The following is a 25865-nucleotide window of genomic DNA, read 5'->3' as shown; positions in this document are numbered from 1 at the left end:
TCTGAAACAAAACCCACTCAGTCAAGTGGTTTTGGGAAGGTAAGCTGAGTGTTTGTTTTGGGCAGGTACAGAGAATAAGATGTACTCCAGTCTGAGGTTAATGATGGAAGTCACACTAGGAATGCATTGCAGCAGAGATAGACCGGGGCGGCCTCTCTCCAGCCTTTGTCCCCCGCTCAAACAGCCTGCCATTCCTCATCAGGACCTAACCACTGCTTATTTACCCCACACTCTGGGACTTAACTCGCACCAACTGATCAGTGATAGCACTGGAAAGCTGCTTGTTCCACCCTGATAAAAGTGACGCCCATGAGCATATGCAGAACATGCTTTGTGGAACAGGCGCGGCGCTTCAAGCTTGACTAGACACTAAGCTGATACTGGTTTCACGCTTGAGTCCGTGGCGCAGAATCTTCCAATGGAAACCCAGAGATTTGATTGTTTCTGCATATGCATTTATCAGACGTTTACAAGATAAATATACATTAGCCAGGTGGCTTGACCATGCGTGGTATTATTTCAGCGATGCTATTCTTCATGCATTCCTTTTTCACCTGTTTGGACTTCATCATCCAATTCGGCGTGAACCTGATAATCACACTTTGCTCAAAACTTCAAATGGATTTGGAGTTTTTGCGCATGGTTAGGCTTTCCCAGAAATTCTGTCACAGGGAGGAAATATTTCTTTGTTGGCAGAAGTTTGAAATGTGTGAGGAGAGAATCCCTCTCCAAATCACTGCTTGTTTTTTCTTCCTTTCTTTTTCGCTCCTTCCATATTTCTTGTGTCAGCTATCAGTGTGTCTACCCGCTTGTGTCTGTACAGTGACATAATTCTCCGACTCGGAAGTTGAGGTCTCTACAATATGTGTAAAACAACCCCACCCCCCCTTGGCTTAGTGCTTAATTTTGTAATGCCTTCACCACAGTCCTAAATGATATGTCATTTATCTTTCATACAAATTTCAACTAGAGGTCTTTTTTTAATAACCACTGTAATTGTTCTGTCCTTGTATGGAGTGCTATGAAGGGAGTGATCATGCTTTTGGCACATTTATCAAAGCCCAAGAAAAAAAAAATGCGGAAAGGAAGGCCCCCTTTTCTCACATAGCTGGACTAAGTGTGCAACAGAGTGATAAATTTTCTTGTTAGGAGAAATTACATCCACTAACTTGAGCTACTTCAGCATGAAATTGAAAAAGAAGCATTTCTTGTGAATTTCCATTCTTGATTCAATGAAAGATGTAGATTAGCCCTTTGGAAAAGCCGGTGAATAAGAATGAAACTAAAGAAGTATGACTCTGCTCCCGCTTGCTTGTTCTCAGAAGCGTGATATAGGATGCTGCTGGAAAAGGCTTTGTTTATGGAAGTGAGGCTCAGTCAGGCTGGTTGAAGATGAAAGAAAAAAATGTTTAACATCTCTCTCTCTCTCTCCTCCCTCCCTCTCTGAGCGTGTGTTTGTGTGTATATGTTTATGTATTCCCACACAAACCGTATGCATTTTTACATTCTTATCACAGGGACCCTCCAAGCTTCTTTGCCTGCATAACCCCACAGTCACAGTCTGTGCCTGTGATCGCTCCCTCTCTCCACACAAGCACGTCTCACCAAGACCCAGCTCGGTCTAGCATCCTGTTCTGGTGAGGGTGGTGAGGGCGGAGGAGGAGGTAGTAGTGGTGGTGGTGGTGGTGGGGTGGAACACTGACTGATAGACGCCGGGTGTCAGAGTGGAAGGTAGATAACTATATCTTCTACAGCTCACTTAAAGGTCAAACACACATCGCTGTAATTGGAATATTCACAAGACAACCACGGAAGGTACAATGCAGGGAGGAAGAGAGAAGGAGGAGCAGAGGGAAAGATAGGTGTTACATAAGCAATGAGAATGACAGACGTGTGGGGGAGTGAATGTGATCCATGATCCCTCCACAGGCAGATGTAGTGGCTATTTATTGAGTTGATCTTTTGGGGGGGGGAGTGTGGTATTCATTGAAAGATACATCACCCTAAAATGGAGCACAATCTCACTGAGGAGACTGGGGGGCTAATGGCAGAGACAGAGCATTCACATAAACTTGAATAAACTATGTATTGACCGCTAAATGTCTCCCCTGACTGTCTTCAGGGGCAGGAAACAAGAATTGATCACCTTTCTCCTCTCACCTGGTAAAAGAAAGATTGAAAAAGGAAAAAAAAATCATAATAAAAAAATGTCTGAAAAATGAACTGTTAACTCTGTAGGCCAGGTTCAGTGCCCTGCAGGCCGAAAGGTCTTCAGGGTGCTCTTTTCATCGACCCCAGAACAGGGTAGCACTTAGACTCAGCACTTAACCACAGCTCTGCAGGATGAGACAGGCAGACACTCATACTATTGACCTGCAACTGCAGAGCTCCCAAGACAGGGGGTCTCATCCACACGCGCTGAAACAGGCGTGCAGGCTTGGGTTGCTTGTGTCAATGCACAGGCAGATCTAAACACTGTGGATTTTAAGTAACATCAGCTCCTTTTAAACCAATTAAGGCTGGCGTAAAGATGGATGACGGTGGCCCTCACTAGCTTTCCTGTTGTTCCTAATCATTGTTTTGCGTTCCTCTGTAGGTGTTGCGTGCTTTGGGTGCTGCCTACCTCTGATGTTTGTCCTTATCAGCGGTTTAATGGAGGGTAAATGCACTTAAATGCAGTTTACCTACTCAGGATGCAGCAGCCTGAGATGAGCTGGGGTTTACCCACCCTTTTATTTGCCGGTCTTTGTTTGTGCATGTGTGTCATGTACAGCGCACATACCGCATATGTTTGTATCAGCAGCACATCCATCTCCTCGGCAGCATCTATTGATATTGGTGTTGTGCACAAACTGGCAGCAGCTGCTTGCTCTGTGGTGCCACAGTCAGTTTACTGAGCACCTCTGGCCATGTTTTTGGAGAGGGAGCCTCTTAATAAGGCCTTGTCAACAAAGACAGACACGAGCTCCAGGAAAAAACAGCTTCATTCTGCGTCTGATCCTCACACAAGAATGAAAAAAACAAAAAAACAACTCCAGTTTGTGCTGACATAGAGCTGTGTTCAAGCTCAATGAGTAGCCACACTATTTTTTATCCTCACAGTGTCATGATGTCTTATTGTTTGCATGTTTCAGCGTGTTACTTTAGCGTTGAGATAATGAGCGTACTTCTTCTAAGCAACCAGGTCTAAGCAATCAAAGTCTGTTTGCACTCCCACAACTCCAGTTTTTCCACTGGACTCAGCCTCTTCCCCAAATGAACTATGGCTGGCTCCAATGCAACATTTCATATCAGGTATTCATCCAGCTGTGTGACCTCCACTCGCCTGGAACTGTGAAAAGGAGCGGGATCATAATCACTTGAAGAGGAAATCAGGCGCTTCAGTAGAGAGAGAGGGCCAGTGTGTGTGTGTGTGTGTGGAATACCGACAGGATGTGTGTGTTGGAGTTTTGTTGTGCGACCGCAGGGTTGGGGGCCGACTGCACAGTTGAGCACTCGTACCTCATGCCAGTTTTGCTTCTGCAAAGAGAACACTTGACCTCACACACACACACACTGTCCATCTCAAAAACACACACACACACACCTCTCTCTCTCTCTCCCTCTCTCTCCCTCTTTTCTTCCACCCACACAAATACCTTCTCCCCTCTCTCTGTTTCTCCCTCTGTTCCTCTGTCTCTATTTTCTCCTCCTCTCTGTCTCTTTGTGATAGTATATTGTGGAGCTTCTCAGTTTGTCGGCTCTAAAGGACTTCCCTAAGAGCAGCAGTAGATAAAGAGCGTCGCTGAATGGGCCTGCTGTCACCTTATCTAAACGTAGCAGTGCAGCACAGGTCAAAGTAAAGACTTGCCGAAGCCACCAGCAGAGACGGAGAGCGAGGCAGGCAGGTGCATTGTTGGGGTAAATTGAATTTCATAAGTAATGAAGCACGGAGGAGATGCTCTGAGACAATGGACAGAAGAACACAGCTGAAGTTTAGCTTTCGTTTTTTGCAGTCCAACTTTTAAAACCCGATAACAAATGGTGAAAATACATGAATGCAGCTAAAAAGGATTGGTCCCTGTTGCTAGAACAGATATATCACTGCATTCGCACAGAGTATTCACGGTGTTGACAGCAGGAGGTCGGATGTAAGCGAATGTCAGCAGTTGCAGTGGACGACAGCAGGCCCAGGCTCTGTGTTATTGCTGGCACGGCCTCCCAGCGCCTCCGCAGACACGGCGCACATGCACTCTTCAACTCCCTCTCGCAGAAATAAACACACACTTTGTTTGTGATGGCCAAAACAGACCCGCGTTTCATCTTCGTTAGTGGAAAAAAAGAAACGCGAGGTTACACAATACAGCCAGACGCCCCGCAAGCCCCTCCCACTTCCACCACTCTTCTCCCCTATACGAGCTTTCTTCCTGGGGAAGGAGCGAGCAAATTCATCTTGTCAATCCTCCCGGGAGGGTGTAGCTATGCAGCTCTGTTTACTGTGGCAGAAAGTTAATATAAATTTTCATCAGTGGGGGAAGTTTACACATATGATTCTATTTGTCCTTCATTATTAGCACCTGAGTCTGGGGCTGGGTAGGCATAATTGTCTACAGACACAGGCCAAATAGATGCAAGGGAAAGGCAAATAAGCACACCCCAAAATAATTTGATGCTTGTGTGTTACAATCCTCCACCCTAGGAATTTTTAATCTAGAGAATCAATAAACAAGGGGTGAGAGACGTGCGAGAGGGGGGTGGGGGTGTGTGTGGGGGGGGTGGCTGTTCAGAAAGAAATGAATAATGTGATATGAGCATGTGGAGAGCAGGGGAGAGGGAGGGGAGAGAGGAAGAGGTTGAGCTGCATTCAAAGTGCAGCAAAAAGGTGGTAAGGAGTCGAAGTGATCGGCACACAAACACAAGATCGAGAGTATTTCCATCTCTTGGATGAAGCTCCTCATAGGTAGAGCCATATTGAGATAGAGATGGGGGGGGGGATACACAGAAGCCCATTGTTCTGCTTGATAGTTTTACCTCCGTCCTGAGGTCCAAGCAGATTCTCCAAGGACCTCCCCCTCCCTCTGCCTCCCTCCCCTGTTCACTGCAGACTGTTGATTTATTGAGTCATACATTAAAATACTCATTACTCCTACATACTTTCCAAATTCTCTTTTTTTTCTTTCTCTTTAGTTTCTCTTGTTTCTCATGAAAGCACCATCACATAGTCACGGCATACATTTACTATAGGGAGTTTGTAAAAAAGGAATGTCGGCTGAGCTGAGACAAACAACATGGATGATGTTTGATTTCCTTATACAGTCGAGCAGATAAACTCTGAAATGTAACCCTCTTAGTGCACCGTGAGGCGTTTTTCACATTGGCGTCAACATTCAGAAATATCACTGGAGTTTTATGTAAAAAAATAAATAAATCCACTTTTGTCACGTTGCGGCAACATTTTTTTGACAACTTTTACAGTGTTTGTTTGTGTTCCTGCCTCAAACCGGTGTCTCCAACTGCAGTCAAGTAAAGGTGACTGAATCCACATGTGTATTATGCTCTGTTCTGGCTTTGTCGAGGCAGTGAGGGGAAGTGAATCTGCAGCCATTGTTGAGGCACCCACACATCAACGCCAGCGCTGACCTTTATGAAAGGATAGAAGTCTTTCTGCTCCAGTTTCTTAAATTGAATGGAATCAATTGGAACAAAAGGAGCCCACACACACCAAGCATCGGGCCGATCACAAAACAGTTGTAGTAACTGTTCTTTAATTCACCTCTGATCCTCCAAAGAACCTAAAAAAAGGATTTCTTCTCCAAACACCATGTCTTTTGTTTGTTTGTTGCTCTCATTTACAGTAGAGAAAACACTGAATCGCAGTGTTTATAAAGCAAGCAACACCGCTGTAAGATTTTAGCTCCAACAGACACACACTCTGTTATCAGTTGTGTGATTAAACTTGTGTTTCATTGAGCTTCTGTGATCTCAGCAGCGCCACCCGGCTACATCCCCCTCTATCCATGCATGACGCCTGTTTAGGGCCTCTCTTCACTGGTTGCACTTTGCTTGTTTTCACATATTCAGGCCCCGCTTTGGTATTCAGACATAGTGTGGGACATCTTATCCTTCTCCCCTCCTCTTCTCATTTGTCTATCCTCTCCAGCCAGCCCCTCCAAATCCGTATCCATCCATCCATCTGCCCTGAATCCACTTATATAAGAAGATAGGGTGTAAATATTTTGGTGTGGAGTGTCAGCGCATATCTCCCCCGCCAGCGGGCCAGCATCCTCAGTCCAATCAGCCATGTTTGTTTGTTCAGCTTAAACTGTTTGTGCCTTGTTTTTTTCGTGGCTGGCGACTCCCACCCTCCACTCACCCCCAGCTTGATAAAGTGTCACACTTTTTCTTTTTTTTGCCTCTTTTCCCCCCCCCCTAGCCCCCTCCTCCTCCTTTTGTCTGTGTTTCCTGGAAGCGACGATAGATAAGCCTGGTGCCGTGTATGTGTGTGTATGTTCTTACGTGTGTGTGCGTGCGTGTAGGAGTTGTCAAAGCTGTCAGCATGACTGGAGTTGTTCTGGCCGACAGCCTGGTGTTGAACAGCAGCCTTTTTTACTCCCTGTAACAAACACACACGCGCGTATACGCACTAAACATCTGTTCCGCACACCACGGAAACACTTGTGTCATGATGACGCAACCCGTTCCTTATCGATCAACAACTGATATGCCATGTTCGCGGCTGCTTTTTGGAGCAGGGTGTGGGGTCATCTTGTATAGAGGCCACAGCGCTGCGACGATGGTACCTGTTGCAGGCGGCTTATTTCATACGTGTGTCATCATTCCAATATCTGCCATATCCTCTAATAACAACAACTCCCAACGTGACCTGAGCCAGGAAGTGGTCTGCGCTGTCCAAACACAATGTCACAGCACCTCCGATATATCCAATTCCAATGTCATGGCTGCATATCGTGCGGTCTCCAGGTGGATTTTCAAATAGCGGTGTTCTTGGCAGATGACTTATTTCTCTCGCTCGCGCCCCCACCTCCAGCACACACAATAAGCAATCTGGAGATTTGTAATGGTTTGGCCCAGTGTTGCAGGGCCAGCTAATGTATTTCATGCTTGTTTAAGATCTTTGCATGCTCCTTACAAAAGGTGCATTGTGATATGTGTTCCTTATTACCCTGCTCTGTATAGACTCTTAACACTGGGACATGTGAGAGTGGAGGACAGACAGGGGAAGGGGGGATGAATGGATGGCTGATGTTTGTTTTTTTTCTTCCTCAGTTTCCTCTCTTGTCCCCTCTCTGTCAGTCTCCTCTCACTCTCTCCCTTTTCTCCCTCTCCAGTGATCTCTGCATGCCTATTAATGTAGCGGAGGAATGCCTGTGTAAACATTCTTGTTTCTCAGTCCGTTTCGCATAATAGTTGCCTGTATCGCCTTTCTCCTGACCTCACTATCTGAAACCAATTACACCAGATCCATTTGGGCTGAATCTTATTTTCATAAGGATCCCCGTGTCGTGGTCTCGGTCGCTCTGTGTGTTATTTTCCCCCGTCTTATTTTTTTTCCTCTTTTCCAACCTCAGTGATGGATATCAACATCAAATATGCCTCTGAGTGCCTTGTTATTTATATAGCGGGGCCTGGCTCTTTTTTCTCTTTCTCTCTCCCTCTCTCTGTCTGGCTCGCTCTCTCATTCTGAAGAATGTGTCACATTGTGCTGTTTATACAATGTGTGCATTAATAGACTGGGGATGTCATTTTTTCGTGCATAGCAACCCAGGTTAAATAGACGGTGCTTCTGCACTCGTCTGTGTTTTTGTCCGCTGCAGCAGCTCTTCAGCAAACTTTTGATGACTTTCCTTGGCATTTGGTGCTTTTTGTGCTTTGAGATGGGCTTCAGCTTGCCATCTATGTGGAGTGGGAAGTGGGTGGCACAAATTGGTGCTTTTTACTGTAATGGCTGAATACTCAGAGCTTGTGAAAGTGAGGGGACAGGACTTTTTTCTTTTTTTTCTCCCTTACCTTTCACACTGTCACAGACTCTCAGAAAAATGGCTAACCCCACATCAACAGAAGAGGTGACAGACAGTTTCAGTCCTGACAAACCACTCCGGAAAAGTTTGGCCGCTGTTGATAAGGTCTGTGTTGTTGTTGGAGAAGTACTCTTTATACAATCTGGGCAGACATCTCTTCTAATAAGCTCGGCGTCGTTCACCCCTGTGTGTCACCTCTCATACCTCCGCCTCCCTCCATATTTACCTGGCATGGATATTGGCAGTGCAGTTAAAAACATCTCTTCCTTTGTACTCTTGACCGTGTGTAATATATTGAGTGGCTCTTTTGACTTTGGGTATAACACAGCGAGTCATTATTGATTCACACATGGATAAACATTTCCTCCAGGCAGCTACCCTGGGCCGCTCTCATCAAGCAGCCTTCCCTCTAACTACAGTGTGCAGGACTCAATAAGCCTTATAATTACTTTGATTCACCAATCGTGGGGAGATTAATTAGGCCCTGTGTTTTAATTAGCAAAATGATTGGCTGCATTTAAGGAAATTTGTTTTGCCTTTTGTGTTGAGTTAAAGGAAGCGAAAGTCAAGCCATGTTTGATTTGCCATCCATTTTCCAAAAGTCCACAAACACCTCAGCTCCACGTGTGTGTGTGCGTGTGTGTGTGTCTGCCTACTGCATGTGCTGCTGTACTGTACATATGCAGCAAGCAACTTTTTGTATGTGCTTGTGTGTGTGTGTTCTGAAGAAAGGCCATGGCTCAGCTTACAGATGCCACACTACACACACACACACACACACACACACACACACACACACACATATATATAAAGCAGTGGCGACTAGGCTCCTCTTACCAAGGAGACAGATCAATGCAGTTAGGACTCAGTGCCAGTGTAATGTTTGTTTACTTTAGTTCAGAGAAAGCCTGGCTCCTCCTGAGCAGCCAGACAGACAGACCCCCTCCCCCCCCCCCCCCCCCCCCCCCACAGCATCACCCACCACCTCCCCAAGAACCCCCCATGCTCTGTCTTTTCATAATTGATCAGGGGGGTGGCTGCGTCCCCTGAGGGGTTAAGATGTGGCAACTTTTTTTCCCTCTCCCTCTCTCTCTCTCTCTCTCTCTCTCTCTCTCTCTCTCTCTCTCTCCCTCTCTCTCTCTCTCTCTCTCTCTCTCTCTCTCTCTCTCTCTTGTCTTCTCCTCCTGTTTGCTCAGGATCTCAATGTACTAGTTCAAACATTGTTCCCACCAGCTGGCAGAGCTGCGCCATATGCACGCCCTGTCAAGGCAGCTGTTGTCATGGATACTGGCAAGCACCAGAAAATAAAATGAGCACCCCTGATTCCTAAGGAAGTGTCACTCTCCATCTAGTTTTTCTCCCCCCCCATATTTCTTGCTTCTCCTCCTACTCGTCCTCTTCTTTTTTCATCAAAAAAAAGAAACACCTGTGAAGTTGTTGTGTTGTCTTGTCGTGTGTTCGGTGTGTATGTGTGTGTGTGTGTGTGTGCATCCATGTTCCCCCCTCCCCTCCTCTCCCACTTGATGCTCGTGGGCCTGAAGAATACAAGGTATACGACTGTGTGGAGCAGCAGCAGTAGTGCACAATGTTCTTTTCTGCCAGACTCTTTCATCCGTCTGCTCTTGAAGAATTGAAGTGAAGCTGCTAGCCCAGCTGCCACCGTACCTGTGAAGCAGGATCCTCGCTCGTCACACACATTCAGCACACACAGCCGGGGCGGGAGGAGATCTGTAATCCCATCAAACCCTGGAGAAATAAATTACGCCACATCTCCAGCCTCTCTGATTCCTATCCTCCCCGTGTCTGGCAAACACATCAAAGGGTGTTGATGACAAATTTTACAATTTACAAATATGATTTTTTCTGATTCTTTATGCCATGTGTAAACAGCTGTGAACTAATTTCATCAGGCAGGGAAAGGTCTCTCCTTCTCTATCAATCTACCTACCTACCCGTCTTTCTATCTATCACCCATCCTCTGCTCATAAGCACCCTTAATGCATAGTGTAAAACCTGGGCTGCTGGTTAATTCACTCTAAATGTAATCTGATGTTGATTTTGTCAACTTTAATTACAGCTCCCAGAGACACTTCACATGGTGCTGCCTCTACTTCAAATTGATATTATGAATATGCAAATGTGGCAGTAATTTGCAGAGAGAAGTGGGTATTTCAGTTGAGCACACACTAGACAGGTCAATTCTACTGACGCTCTGCCTTTTTTCTCAGCTCACCACCCCCTCCACCCTCTTCTTCTGGGGTGCTCTAGACAAACTGTATTTATCCTTGATCACAGCTCTGTGAATTGTTACTAAAACGTACCTCCAGCAGCGTGGAGTTAACCACATCAGGATGTGTTGCGGAAAATATCCGGTGCTATTTGACAGGGTTCTCAGTCAGATATGACTGTTTTGTCCCTGAAAATTTGAATTATCTCTGCTGTCAGTTTCAGCGCCTCTTTTTCTCCCTTCCCTCTCCCCCTTCATTCTTTCTTTCTTTCGTTCTCTCTTTTTTCACACTGTCTTTTGTCTTGTGTTCTTTTCTTCCCAGGCCCTACAAGCAGCGAGGCAATTACTCTTGCAGCAGCCAGGCAGTGGCCTGAAATCTCCAAAGAGCCAGGACAAGCAGCGTCCACTGCAGGTAAAGCAGCTCCCCGTCTAATCTCTTAAGTCCATCCATAATACACGCTGCTCCGAAAAGAAGATTTCCTCTGTTCCACAAGTGTGTTTGATTTGCCAACGCAATCCGTGGACCTGTCATTGGAATCCTAAAGCCGGACGAGCTAGTCCCCAGAAAGCTGAGAAGAAAAACACAACAGAGACAGATCGCAGAGAGCAAAGTTTTATCCACAGGCCATTTGTCCATTTTCAAGAAAACATCTTATGCTATAAAACACCTGACATCCATCAAAGTGGACAATAATTAATAATCCAAGTATATCTCGAGGTTATATGGTCTGAGAACCATCTCTGATCCATTTGCTTTTCTAACTAGCTCCATAGTGTTGTTGACACGGAATATCCAGAGGTTAGTTATTATTTGCAAAGACATGTCAGCCTGACTAGTGGGTTACCCAGACAGCTAATTTTAACTGCCTGTCAATTCCACCCTTCGACACTAATTTACCTTATTGATTCGTAGAGCTGTCTATTTCAGTTGTCAGTGATTTGGAAAAGGTCACACTTGTACCCACACGCACACACACACAAACAGCCACACGCCGACTACACACTCACACATATATACACATTAACACATTGCCTCAGATCCTCTCTTCTTTCTGGTGTTAAGACTTTTTTCACACTAGCGAGTCTCTTCATTGTGCTTGTTTAAGCCAACAAGACAGTTGGTTGGTTTCCTGCCTCACATTATGTAAGGCCCCTTGACATCTGCTCTATGTTTTTATTAGTGGTATTTTCTTTATTTAATTTATTTTTAGCCATTTGAAATTGAAGTGTGTGAGTTTGTGCCCTCCACTCGGCTAATAAGTAATATCAAGGAGCAATGGTTTACCTCATTAGAAGCTCTGTGCATTTCATTAATGACAGGGAAATTGGCGTTAACCTCACCCGTTGATATTTTCACAGTCTAACAATGGCGACACCTTCAATTGGAGTCACACCCCTGTGTACCTAATTACGCACTGGCAAAGAGATAAGGTTGGCCAAGACTCAGTTATGCTTTTGCATTTGAATAATTTCACCTCATCAAGAGCATTAATATTATCAGTGTATTCACACACAATGGCGCCAGGATTATAAACATATTTTAAAGGTTGTTTATTTGAGTGTATATATATATTTTTTTTATTATTTAGCTGTGGGGAAAAAAAGGAGTTGTTTGTTAAACAAACACTCTCTGCAGCTTAGTGCGCTTCCTGTGTTTGAGGTTCTGTATGCCAGAGCGAATACATTCAAATAAATGGGATGCTGATCTACAAATGCCTCCATAGTCGCCAAGTACAATACATACATGGCAGGAAGAACAATATTGAACGAGAGCAGTGTGGGTGCATGATAACCGTCAGCCCATGTCCAAGCCCCTGCCTCTAATAACACCAGCAGATGGTAAATATTGAATATTTATATTTGCTTACTGCATCCTTTCCTCGTGCTGGGCGATATGAATCAGTATGAATCGGTGGGCCTTCCGATGGGCCTGTCCTCAGCTACCGGCTAATCCATCTGTTGATCCAGCCTTTATTAACATCCTCACCTCTTTGTTCCAAAAAGTCTCCATGCAGAGCGTCACAGGAGGCACTGCTGACTCCAGCACAGCCAGAGCTTGGTGCATTCTGGCTCAAGATGATTTTTACAGTGGGGAATGTGCAGCTGCATGCCCTTGAATCCACTCATTTCAAATGACATTTTAGCTGTAATACTCCATTGTGCAAATATCAGTGTAAAGCAGGAGAAACTCTTACTTGATTAAAAAACCTTGTTTTTCTATTCTTATTGTTCTATTTCTTCCTTGATGTCAGCACCATATTTTCTTTCTTTTATTCTTGTCTTGAGGGAGTTTACCCAATAAAGCTGCATTATTTACCTGGATTATGAGGCCATAATGGGTGCTATAGTGCAATATTTTATTAGCTTTGTGGCTTGATAAGAGTCAATAGCAATCAAGCTACTTGTTTTCCACTGGAGGAATCACGCGGATTGATCCCCTTGTATGATTAGCACAGTAGAAAATGGGGAAAAGGATTAATATTACCATGACATCCTGCTTATGGCAGAGATACCGATAAATCCTCTGCCAGTCTTTTTCCCTCTTGTTCTCCCATCTTTCGTATTTAAGAGCAGGAAATGATCCATAGATCATGGCATGTAAATTATTTAGTACACAAGCATCTAAGTGCCTCAGCTTGCAGTTTTAATTACGCGTATTAGCGGCTAAAGGCTCTCGCCTGACTAATTCTATCCGCTCGCTCATCGCTGCTCCTCAGGAGTTGATGATGCGGAGGCAGGCAGCTCTGGCATCCACATGCACACACACACACACATGTATAAAGAAAAAAAAAAAGTCCCACAAACACACATACAAACACACACGCAAGCTGCTTCTTCGCATTTGCGTAATGTGACAGGTCTATTATTACACAGTAAGCCCACGGGAGCACTCAATAAACACCTATTTCTCCCTGTAAATCCCCCTGCCTCCGCCATGCTGCTTACACGGCTCTCCCAAGGCACACAACACCCTCTCTTCTCTGCTCCATTCTCCTCTGCTCCTCTCTCCCCTCACTCTCCTCTTCTCTGTGGCAATATCCCCCCTCTGAAAGGCATTTATACACTGACATTTGGAATACAAATAAAGAAACGCGGACAAGGAGAGGCGGAGAGGATTACAGAGGCCTACGAATCTGACAGTTGTTTCGCTCGCACACGCAACACGCATAATGCATCTACACACAGCCTGCCGCTCATACACAAACACAGGCGCGGTGACACTCGTTTAAAGTTCTCCCATCGCCGGAAGTGACTTTGTTGCAAGTGGCTTGTCAGAGCCTGTATTGATCATTATTGATAAGAAACAGGGCAGAGCTGGACTTCAGGCAGCTTAACGCGTGGTGAAGTGGAAGAGCAGCTCAAGAGTCTTAGAGAATGAAGTGTAGCAGGTGACACAAACACACTCAACTATCCTGCTTCGCTTGTGACACAGACACCTCCTCCATATGTCAGGGGGGGCATGTATAAAGCAGCTAGAATGACCCCCTAACCCTCTCTGGTAAGGGCTTGACAGTGTGAAGGTACTCCCTGACCCTTCCTCCCTGCAGTTAATGTCCAATTGTTAACCATACAAAACCTGAGAGCTTAGTGTTGCTGCTTCTGCTCTGCCCCTTTCACACTATCAAGCTGTGAATACCTTTTTTTTTTTTTTTTACAAGACTAATAACCTCCATCCCATCTGTGCAATGCTCCACTCTAAGTATGAATGAAAATATTTTAAGGTTTTATGGTTGCTTTATGGATGGGAAGAGCTTCAGCCCTGTTTTCTGTGCAGCTTCCTGTCCAGGCCGGTCACATTGGCTGTGGGCACTGGGCCATCTCAGGAAGTGTCACACTTTTAAAGGTCAGGTCCACACGTCTCACCACTGAGCCAATATTATCTAGATAGCAGCTCTCATCTGCTTATTGGCTTTCATCCGGAACACACACACACACACCACACACAGATGCAGGGAAAAGGGCTGCAACGCTAGGCTTGAGCATAGCTTAGCTGACTCCAGCGTACGTGGCTAAAGGATGGTAGTTCACATTTACATTTATGAATATATCTTTCCACTGCATCCCCTCTGGTTGGATCTGAAAATAGAGAAAAATTATCACAGCGAAGGGAAAAAAGAGAGGGGGAAAATATTATGTTATTCATGAGGAAAACTTGTGTTGACTCTGAGAGAGAGAAAGAGGAAAAAAAAAAACGTCAGCACATTTTAAGTCAAACACCCTTGGTTACTGCTTTTGTAACCAGAAAACAAGATTTTTTTTTCACTCCCCATCTCCCTCCCCACCTCTCTTTTTTTCCTGCATTTACAACACCTACAGGACAAGATTGCTAAATTGCGAGGACAGAGCAGGTTCATCATTGTGATGCAAAAGAAGTTGAAATGCAACCCCAAGGCGAGGTAGCTGAGTTTGGGGGATCAAGAGAAAGTGAGAGGGAGGGAGGGATAAAGAAAAAAAAAAGTAGCTCAGACCTTTGATGTAGCAGCAACAAATTTACCTTGTGACAGAAGATACATGGGTGCAATAAACGAGTTATACCAGCCCTTACACATGCAATCTGATGATTCTGGCCAGGGTGTTAATTGGATCCTAACCGGCAGATCTGATACGCCTGGGCCCCGGTGGTGAGGGAGAAAGCCTTTCCAAGTGATGAACTATAATTCACTGAGCTGCTTGAAGCACTTGTAATTTACTGTGTGTCACTGATGAAGAGGCTGATCCAGTGGAGGCCATATTACCTGCAACATCAGAGGGAAGTGTCCCCCCCCCCTCCCCCCACCACCACCACCAAAGCCACCCCACTCACTTGTGCTCTCTCACTTTCTTTCTATTTCAGCACTCTCCTCTCTCTCTGCACTTTCTTTTTTAACTCTCTCTCTTTCTCACACACACACACACACCCCACCCTGCCCCTCCCTAACTGTCGCCCCCATTTATTCTTGAAATATGTACACCTGCAGGGAGGCATCGGTTGGGAGTGAATTGTGCCGGTTTAATGATAAAGGTGTGACAATTTGTACCGATAATGACACAAACAATGTGCAAAAGCCACGTCTCACCGCTACACTGGTGTACACTACATTCCGGAGCCTTAATCAATGACTATCTGCATGTAGAGATAAATCAATATGGAAATTGTGCTAAGCCCATCTCAATCTCCTCAGGCTTTTTATTAGAGGCTTTTACATGATGGGTCTTTATGTTATGATAAATTGCACTTCCCATGCACTGCTGCCACACTGCTATGGAAATTGATTTAGGAAAACATTTAGTAATCTACTTAGCTTCAGCCCTGACAATCTAGAGTATTGATCTCTCTAAGCTGAAAACACGACATGCATTTGAGTGAGTGTGGCTCTCATGCGTGCGTGCGTGATTTTGACTCGGTAAACACATGTAGCACACACTTGAACTTCAGAGTGAGGCACTTGCCAGGGCCAGCTGCCCTGTAGCCTTGGTGGTCCTCGACTGGAGAGTCCCAGCTATCAATAATCGCATGGCCGCATTTGGCAGTAATTGGCTAGTAAATGAGCAGTGTCAGCTGAAAGGGAGCCGAGGGGTCAGAAGTCCACAAGCTACGAGGGGGGTCTGAGTTTGGGCCCTGCGCCCCCCTGGGATGCTCAGGAGATTGAGATGAAATAGGGATTGAGGGGGTGGCGGTGGGGAGGCCCCCCCCCCACCAACCAACCAACCCCTGATTTCTGTCTCTTTCTTTCCATGTGTAAAATGAAGCTAGTGGCTTAATTAGCAGTGACTCTCTCTGCCAAGGATCCACAGTAATTACTGACTAGGACCCTTCCATTTTTCATTGCGTTTATCTGAGCTATGTCTTCAGCGCCGCTCTATCCCCCTCTCCAGTGCTACAGGAACAACGTCTAACATCGATAACCGTCCCGTGTTCGCTGCCCCTGCAATGTTTATGGCCAACGTGTAATCACCAGTTTCCCCCCCTGCTTATTACTGCTAAGTGAATTGTATGGAAAGGAATCGAATAAAAGGAATTCCTCTCTGCCGGACTTTAATTGTTTAAGTTTGAACTCTGATGCACCACTTATCTCCTGCTTTAGGTAATTTGAGTTCACTCATAAAAACTCATTGCTGTAAAGATAAAGCACCACACAGTGGAGTGGGTGTAATTGCTGCAAGTGCGCTTGTCCATTGGTCTGGAGAGTTAGAGGCAGACTGCTGTGTAAGCACCAGGCAGTACAGATGTGGTGTTCTTTTGCAGTTTGCCCAGTTAAATCAAACATAACAAGGGACCTGGGTGCCAGCTTTGCCTGGAAGAGATACCTGAACTCTCAGCAGAAGAGCTTGACTTTCCACAAGGCGTTGGAGAGGCTGGTTACAGGCTGCGGGTGTGACAGGAGTGGTGTAATGATGTGCTTGTTCTGGTGAGGGGTCCCACCAGTGTTTTCACATCAGGAGCCAATTTAAAGGTCTTTTGTTTTGCTCTCCAACTCTGAGGGCGAACCACACTGCTTCAAAGTTCATGTCAATACAGCTCATCGTTCACTTTAAGACAAGAGACATAAACAAACAGGGGTTCACACGGTGAGCACTGTTTAAAACAAGCACGTTTCTCACAAATGCTTGTGAAGAAAGGCGAGATATTCAAATGACTTGTCCAAAACTCATTTGGGAGCTACTCTTTCCTGTCCAAATTTGCGCTATTAAAAACAAGAGAGGCACCTTTCCCGTTATTAAGGTCCCCGGCGGCCACATCAGCTGCAGTTCATTTCAAACGATTTAATAAATCCCATTAATATTTTTTTGTGCACCAGCACAGGAAATATATCCTTTTGGATTACAGAGAAACACAGGCATAGCCCAATTGGATATCATGGCTCCTCTCCTATGAAAGAGAGTCTATTCACGGTGTGTGGATGTTTATGCCACTGCCATCGTCTAGTAAATGCTCATTAATTTTATCCCTTCGTGGCAAAATCATTTCTAGGAGAGGCAATTCAGCCTCCTGTTCCTTTCAATTCACCGCACACGTCAATCAAGCCCTTCTGCAGTATCCTGCAGAATGGAGGTGTTATATTCCTGCAATTATCATGTCATATACTCGAAAATGTAAATGAACGTGTGTGTAAAATTAAATTTATGGGTTGTCAGTGAAGAATAAGAACCAGGAGAGCAATTACTTATCTGCTTTCATCTTGGACCCTCTGATACGTCAAGCAGAAAAGCATGCAGTTAAATGCTGGAATTAACATTATGCTGCACTTCACAATGGACGTGGGCCAGTGCCTTTTCTCCCCTCTCTTTCTTCCTGCTGCCTTTTCTTCCTGTTTCTTTGCCTCTTTTTGTTTGGAGCAGTCATGAAATGAAGATGATTATCAGCCATTACGTCTCTAAAAAGCTAATGAAAGTGGAAGAGGAAGTTCCCCATTTCATAGCCAAGTTGTTTGCTGTTTTGATTCTATTTTTTTTTTTTTTCTTGTTTGGTTTTATTCATTGTTGTTGAAATCCCGCATTATTAATTCACAGACATCTGACTGTGATATTTCCCCACTTGCACAATGAAGAAACTGTTTGTAGAATTTATATTTAATTCCGCTTTATCTATAGATGCGCATACATTTGTGTTAAAGCCTACATGTCTTAAGCCTGCATCCCTTTTGTGAACCAAAACATCTTTGAGCCAGCATCCAATTAATAGTCTTAATGAGTGTATCTCTTGTGTTGTTTCTCAGCTGCACTCGTCCCATTGTCACGGCATCCAACACAAAACCAGGAGTGACTGTAGGGGTAATTACTTACCTAGCAAATGTACCTTCAAGGGTTAATAACATTGAAGGTGTAAGCACAGCATTTGCATAATTACACACAGACTGTTTAATTTGAAACTTTTGACGGCTTTTGTTCAGCACCTCGCTTATTGTGAATGCAGTCTCATTTTTCTTTTTTTTTGCGCTCTCGCATCGAGGAGTCCAGAGAAGAAAAGAGATGTACCACAACATCCTCCTCCTCCTCCACCTCTTCCACCTTAGATGGAGTCCCTTCTCTCTAAGACCCTAATGAACAATGGAGGCAGGATTTGTTTGAATATGAATATGAATGTGCAGCGGGGCCGGCTGGAAGTTGACCTTCAGCTGTGATTTTCAGTTCATCAGGATTAGTCAAGGCGGGCGATCAGGAGCCACTAATGCATAATGACTTCTAAAATGAAAAATGTGTAGTGACCATGCAAATGTCTCGGCTAATCAAAGAGGGGGGAAAACCTGGGGTGGGGGGTAGGCGTTGAGGAGAGGAGAGGAGAGCTAAACAAGGACGTGTCAAGGCCTGACAGAGAGAGAGAGAGAGAGAGAGAGAGAGAGAGAGAGAGAGAGAGAGAGAGAGAGAGAGAGAGAGAGAAGGAGGGAGAGAGAAGAAGAGACATGCATGGAAAGTAATCAAGGCAGCTTGATTAGCTGGCGATGAGGACAGGGATGTCTTATTGGCCCCTTGACACACCATATAGGCTAGTTACTGTCATGGCAGCTCTATGCCAAACACTGCAGCAATTAGTGTCAGTGAAGGTGTTGCTACATGTTGACGTTTTAATTGTGTCATGGTAGCATGAAGCTTGTCTGTCAGGAATCTTTTGTTGACGATTTTAGCCCTAAAAAATGTTTCATTAGTACGCTGCTGTGCATCAACATCAAACTATTTTGTGTCTAAGCCGCTTACATGACATTTGAAAGGTCGTATAGGAGAGAGGAGAGGTGAGTGGACTCAGTCAGCCTGAAGTGTGTTGGTATATACGTCTCACTCAGTCGAAGAGAGAGTCATCTGGGGAGCCATTGTGTTGTTGCAGGGTGATTTTATTTTTTTATGACTCAGAAGTAAACACAATTCAAAAGTATTGTCTTTTCTCCCGGAAAGGTTGTTCAATTTTTAAGCATCCACAAGGAGCTGGAGCTGTGTAATACGTCTGTTAGCCCACTCTCCCCTGTTAAAATGTGTGCTCACAATCAAAGACCGAAGAGAAACACATCTCTTTCTATTGATCTGATGCTTCAGAAGTCACTTTCGCTGCCGTCTTAGAAGAATTTGGCGGAAATATAAGATATATGTCTTTGTTTTGTTTTGGTGAAGTTCTTCTACTGCACTTTGACAGCTTGTATTTTAATGATGATTGGTTAAATATGACATGTACTGTATATTTCTCAAAATGGCATGTCAGAGGAAAGAAAAAAAGAACAAGAGTGAGAATGTAAAACTTGAGAAACCTAGTTTTAAAAAAACTTCTACATAAGGAAGTGAGATATCTTTTTTTCTTCATATTTCCATCATTGCAAACATAAAAATATTGCAGAGGATGAACCCCCAACCTCACAGCCACGACCCGCCACATCACGCTGATTGTGCCTGCCATGTGTCCACTTCATCAGTGTAGTTTTAATCAACTTTGGAGTTGTGCATTTTCACGCTGTTTTACAATGGCAGCACTGATAGGCATGCTAAAGTGGGGGAGTTCAAGGGTCCTGCTAATTAAGGTCTACGTCTATTTAAATCCCTTACTATTCCCAGTGGATGGAGGCAGGAAAATAAGATGAGCAACACAAAGGCACAGCACCCATCTGTCCTTCAGCATCTCCTCTAGGCTGCCAGGCGTCACGGCCATGGGAGGCCTGCTCTCCCTACCTCTCAGTCACCAATTACCACACTCCCAGTAGATCCATGCCAGTAGGCCTGACGCACGTCTGATGCTCTATTTTTCTAACTTTCTTTCCTTATCACTCCATCCATTTCACTCATCTTGCTCTTGCGTTTTACTCGCCTCTCTTGACCTTCTTCAATTTTCCTCCCCTCTGCCTCTCTCCTCTGTACCAAAATCTGATCATCATCCTGCTTTCCACCACTTTCTTTCTTTCTTTTGTCTTTTCTGTCTCTCATACCACCTCTTCTTCTCTCTTTCTGCCCGTCCAGGTTCCAGTTTCGGTGGCCATGATGAGTCCCCAGGTGATCACGCCGCAACAGATGCAGCAGATCCTCCAGCAGCAGGTGCTTTCCCCTCAGCAGCTCCAGGCCCTGCTCCAGCAGCAGCAGGCTGTTATGCTACAGCAGGTACACAAACACACACACACACGGACACACACACATGCATATGCCAGTGCTCACACCTTAATGCGCACACACCAAGACAAATATTCAGGTACAAACCCCTCTGGCGAATGCAGACGCACACATGCCTAGATGCAAGTTGACAAACGCAGGGTGAGCTAGATGCACAAACACAAACAGCACAATCCTATAGAGCAGTAACTGCACATCCAAGACTAGACCCAGAATCACACGTTTACATTATTACCTTCTTATTTAGACCTTAAAACGCTGTCATTTGGCATTAGCGTTGGTTTGTGTGTAAACAAACACTAATACACACACGTCCACCCTTCAACATCCCTGAGTCACTGTGTATCTCAGCCACCAGTCAGTCGTGCCAACTCACCACAGCCCAGTGTCCTTGACACGCTTACCAAGAGGAGTCTGAAATTGACGCACTTGTTCATGTCACCTCTAATTAACTGTCTCTGGTGTGTCGCTGGTTCAATTCCCTGACAAGCATCCATCAGGGACCGAGAGAGTAGGGCACACTTGGGTTGAACACCAGAAGCCGAATGATAGGTGATAGATGATGTAATATTTGGAATCAGCTTGAGAAAGCACACACTTGGCACAGTCTCGTGTCAGAGTTGAAATACATTTCTCATTCATAGATTTGATTAAGGGAAAGAGAATTGTTTAATTAAGAATGTCAGTCATCCTGATTAGCCCACTTCATTAAGACTGCTCAGACTCTAGATTTGATTTCAGTACAATGGCGTGCCTTTGCTCTCAACTTCAGGGCACTTGAAAACAGAATCATACTCAGTGTAACAAAGTTTATCATAGTGAATGAGATGTTTGGAACAATCAACATGAACTAGGGAATCACTGGATTAAAACCAGTTAGCACAGAGCACAGTTCTGTGGTCGGTGGATGATGATAAACTGACTTCACAAGCGTCACAAAACATTCTTCAATTGCTCCTAGGGCTCCTATTCATTTTTAATATTAGGGTCTGTTAAAACCTGTGGATATTTCTATGGCAGTTAGCAGAGAACTGGACCGTACTTTCCAGTGGCCCGCTTCATAGACTTCTCCTTCAGGCCAAACAGCCATGTGAAGTTTACATGAAATAAAACTGAAACCATCTTTTAAATAGCTGTCACAGCCTGTGTGTTAAAGGAATCAGTTCAGTGTAGTGAACCTGTCCCTGCGAGGGTTTATTCTGTTTGTTTCAGCCACTCCAAAGGAAGTCAGAGCGCTCTGGCAGCCAAATGCGTAGTTAATATGATGAATTGTTGCCCCCTACAGAACTGGGGGACTATTAAATGTCCATATGGAAAAGACTGTGAAAGGCAGCAAAGATACAAATGCCAAAAGCAGTAGAAAATATTATTTATAATGTGCAACAGTTTCTGCATGAGCAACATGTGAAGTCCAGCTGGAGCTGTGAGTACGATTAAGTGAAGATATCTAGTTAATTGTCACAGATCCACTTTGAGGCCTTTTCCATATGAATCAATTAGAACGAGTTTTACATCTGCTAAATGAAGTCTGAGGTACATCATTTACAGCAATGAAAAGAAACTGCTATGGTACATGATATATGTCTGATGTGTATGTATTTTCTCTCTGCTCTGTATGTGCACAGCAACACCTGCAGGAGTTTTATAAGAAACAACAGGAGCAGCTTCATCTGCAGCTTCTCCAGCAGCAACACCCTGGCAAACAGGCTAAAGAGGTAGGTGCTCCATACGTCTGGTTTCCACACGCAACCAAAGATGTAAATGACTCAAAAGTTGGAGTCGTACATTAGTAGAAACAGGGGAGTGTCTGCAAATGTAGGATACGTGCCTGTTTAAATTGAATTCTTAACTTTGTCCACCAACACTAAAACACAACGCCAGCTCCACTGCCGCAGCGTTTCCTGGGAACGGCACCATTAATGAAGTGTTCCAAGTGACGATCACAAACAACCACGCATACGCACATACTCGCGCACGCTCATTGATTTATTGAAAGGACACCGGAGACAAAGGGTCCCGGGTCCAGCTCGTTAATGAACTGTTTCCGTGGGCGCACAAAAAAACACACGCAAGCCCACGCACCACTGCTAAAGTTACAGCGGGCGACGCTCATAAATCACAGTGACAGGCAGACGGTGGACAGACATGGCTCTGTCTCGTTCTCTGTGGCTATCAGAGGAGACGAGCGTGACAGCCAAGGCCATATTTGCGTAACCGCGTCGGTGCTGAGCCCTGAGAGTCAGTCGCGAGACTCATCCAGACAACACCAGTACGTGTGGAAGCAGTTAAATTGATCAGAAAAAAAGGTATCATATAAACACGCACACTCTGTCCTTTTTCTTTTTCTTTTTTTTTTTTTCTCTTCTCGCTGTGTTGCACCTCTCAGTGTCTCCTCAAGCAGCCCATTATGCTGCCCCTACAGGAAGCTGCAACTGACCTCCCGGCGGCTTTGTTTCTGTTTGGATTTGTGAATAGAGTTTTTCAGGGCCCCCGCCATCAAATATGGAATAGAAATTGCTCCCTTATTTCTCTTGAGGCAGGGTGGAGGTGTAGCGAGGGCAAACTGCCTCCCTCCATCACTCCATTATGCAGCCTGTTTTCCAGTGAGCGCATCACAAGTTTTACCCACCCCCTGTGCCTCCACCTCCGTGCTTTTTTCAGGGTACACCCTGGTACAAACACACAGAAACATATGATCACGACATGCTTTATGCACATCCACATCCATGTGTATGGAGAGGAGAGGGGAGGAAAAACACCAAAAGTTACAGCCAAGATATTATTCATTGACTCCTCTTTAATGTGAATGACAAAAAAGACTGAGTGCAGACTGACGCCAATTATTACCTAAGTTCTCTGTGTGTGTTTTATCACTTAAAATAGACATTTGTGATATGGCACTGTCTCGCAGCTTCAAGCCAAAGCTTCACTACCTCTCTGACTTGTTTTGCTGCAGTGACTGAGCTCGATGTTTTTCTGTTTTGTTGTTGTTGTTGTTGTTTTGCACCCAGCTTACGCAATTGACTGTCTGGCCCAGCCATAAACAACTCTGTGAGGCAGCGAGGAGAGCGGAACAGGGGGTGAGAGGGGGGGGGGGACACTGTGCACATGTGTGCATGTGTGTGTGTTTATATTTGCGTCCGTGCATTCACACGCACGTGATGCTGTAAATCTCTCATTCTGCTGGCTCCCTCTGGCCACATAAGCTGTAACAGACCATCAGTGAAGGCGAGACAATTAACTATCAGGGGTGGAGGGGAGGGGGGGTGTGGGGGGGTGTGGGATGGGGGATTATACCAGAGGCTTAGTATCATACACAATCACAAGCCACATACACTGACAGGCTTGAAAGCTGGTGTATCAGCACAGCTTTGTGCTTGTTTGTGATTGTGTTCTCATGGACACACACAAAGAGATGAGAAGGCAACAGCGGTGTGGTACAGCCCAAAAAAACAGGAGGGAAGACTAAGTGAGGACAGACAGAGAGGGAGAGCGTGCAGAGACACAGAGGAAGAGAGGTATAGCTAAGGTCACGACAGAGGCGAGTGAGCGCAGGCTGCGAGCGCACACAGTACAAACACCATCTTCTCGCTTCCCTCTCCCTCTCTCGCAGTTGTTAATTCGCCTGTAATTTTCCCTCCCTCCTCTCCTCTCCGCTCCTCTCTTGCTCCTCTCTTCCTCCTCCTCCTCTCTATAGCAACAGCAGCAGCAGCAGCAGCTGGCCGCCCAGCAGCTCGTCTTCCAGCAGCAGCTCCTGCAGATGCAGCAGCTCCAGCAGCAGCAGCACCTGCTCAACATGCAGCGGCAGGGCCTGCTCTCGCTGCCCGGGCCCGCTCCCGGCCAAGCCGCCCTGCCCGGACAGACCCTGCCCCCGTCAGGTAAGAGGAGGAGGAGGCGGAGGCGGAGGAGGAAGAGAGGGAGGACCATGGGATGGGAAGCAGCGGGATTAAGAGGGAGAGGGGAAGTGTTGGATGTGGTCGTGTTGATCCTGAGCACGTGACTCGCAGCAGTAGTGGTCACATGCTTCCTGTGTTTTGTTTGCGGGTGTGTTTGACTCTGTCTGGACATCTTTCATTGTCTCTTTCTGCTGTCAGCTTCACATCATGTGACTCCAGACCCTTTCTGTCACTCTCCTTTTCTGTCTTCCACGTTTTTCAATTTCTCATTAGTATGCACCTATATCCTCTCTAAGTATGTCACAAAGTATGTTTGACTGTCTGCCTTTGCCTCATTTGTATGCTCTTCTGCCATCCACTTTTTCCCCTAACTCTCCACATGATCGTTTTGTTTAGTCTTCCATTCGTCCTCTCTGTCTCTCTCTATTCTTGTCTGATTATGGCTTTTCTTTGTCTACCTGTGTTTCTCTCACAGCTCTGCCTGTGTTTGTTTTTTGTTGTTTTTCCATCTCTGTTTCTATTCCCCAGCTACTCAACCCCCCCCCCCCTCCTTTCTTCCCCCGGTTGTTGTTGTTGTTGTTGTTTACTGCCTTCACTGAGAGCCAGAGGAGAGGAGAAAGAGAGGAATAAAGGGACACAGACAGAGAGAGAGAGAGAAGGAAAGAGAGTGAAGCAGGCTCCATTTTCTCTTCCTGAGTCAAGTAAACACCTATGTTTGTTGTTTACCACCAAAATGGCGCGGACAGAAAACAACAACCAGGCAGATGTGAGAGGGAAATCAAAGGAGAGTGAATATTGCCTAATTAGAGGCCGAGCTGAAAATAAGCGATGGACAAAGCTTGTTTATCTCAGATGCAACACGCTCACATTTGCTATAATCAATGTTTTAAAGTTCCTTCTATAAAGCACACGAATGTCTGAGTGTGAGGACAATATGAGTGATCTGTTAATATCAATATCTAACCGGGCAGAGAAGAGGGAGAGCGGTACAGAGCGGTTTTATTGATCCGCAGAGTATGAGTTCAAATTCAGGTGGGCAGTGAAGTAGCACAGGATGATAGTCACTTAGCGAGGTCAAGGCCTGGAGTCATGCAGCCTTCATGCAGACAGCTTTCCTAGCTCACACTGGATACCGACACCTGTTACCACCTGATACTACCTGTCCTCTCTGTCTCTTTTTTAAATAAAAGTTTCTCTCCATCTTGATTCCTCCAGCCGGCCTGAGCCCTGCAGAGCTCCAGCAGTTATGGAAGGACGTGACCGGAGCCGGCGCTCACAGCATGGAGGACAACGGCATCAAACACAGCAGCAGCGGTGGTGGCACCGGCACCGGCGGGAGCGGCGGCGGTTTAGACCTCTCCACCAACAACTCTTCTTCAACTACCTCCTCCTCCAATCCCGCCAAAGCGTCGCCGCCCATCTCTCACCATTCTATCGCCAACGGACAGTCCCCAGCCCTCAACCACAGAAGAGAGAGGGAAAGGGAACGGGAAAGGGAGCGAGAGAGGTAAAATAACTGAAATGTCACCCGCCCACCTTACTACAGTACCACAGAAAAAGCAGCGAAGATGAAAAGTTGACACACATGTTTGTTGTTGTTGCATCTTGATTTGATGTAGAAACACACTGGAACACCACACCAACATCCAGAGTGTTTGTCCT

At 45.4% G+C, this 25865-nt stretch overlaps 1 protein-coding gene across 4 annotated transcripts in view; it reads left to right on the top strand.

The window, feature by feature from the left end:
* Window positions 1-25865, top strand: part of foxp2 (forkhead box P2) — a 103623-nt gene that overhangs the window by 49812 nt on the left and 27946 nt on the right. For all 4 annotated transcript variants that reach the window (XR_014596394.1, XM_083999739.1, XM_083999738.1 and 1 more), the window contains 5 exons: window positions 10568-10657; window positions 20161-20298; window positions 21933-22022; window positions 24005-24185; window positions 25419-25710. Coding sequence is in view for 3 of the 4 variants with exons in the window: in XM_083999738.1 (XP_083855864.1) it covers window positions 10568-10657; window positions 20161-20298; window positions 21933-22022; window positions 24005-24185; window positions 25419-25710 (791 nt within the window). In the remaining variant the exon portion in view is untranslated. The remainder of the gene's footprint in view (window positions 1-10567; window positions 10658-20160; window positions 20299-21932; window positions 22023-24004; window positions 24186-25418; window positions 25711-25865) is intronic.

This window comes from Trachurus trachurus (assembly GCF_905171665.1).
Source record: "Trachurus trachurus genome assembly, chromosome: 23".
Taxonomy (NCBI): Eukaryota; Metazoa; Chordata; class Actinopteri; order Carangiformes; family Carangidae; genus Trachurus; species Trachurus trachurus.
The sequence above is the reverse complement of the archived record's forward strand: the minus strand, read 5'-3'. Positions and strand labels throughout refer to the sequence as shown.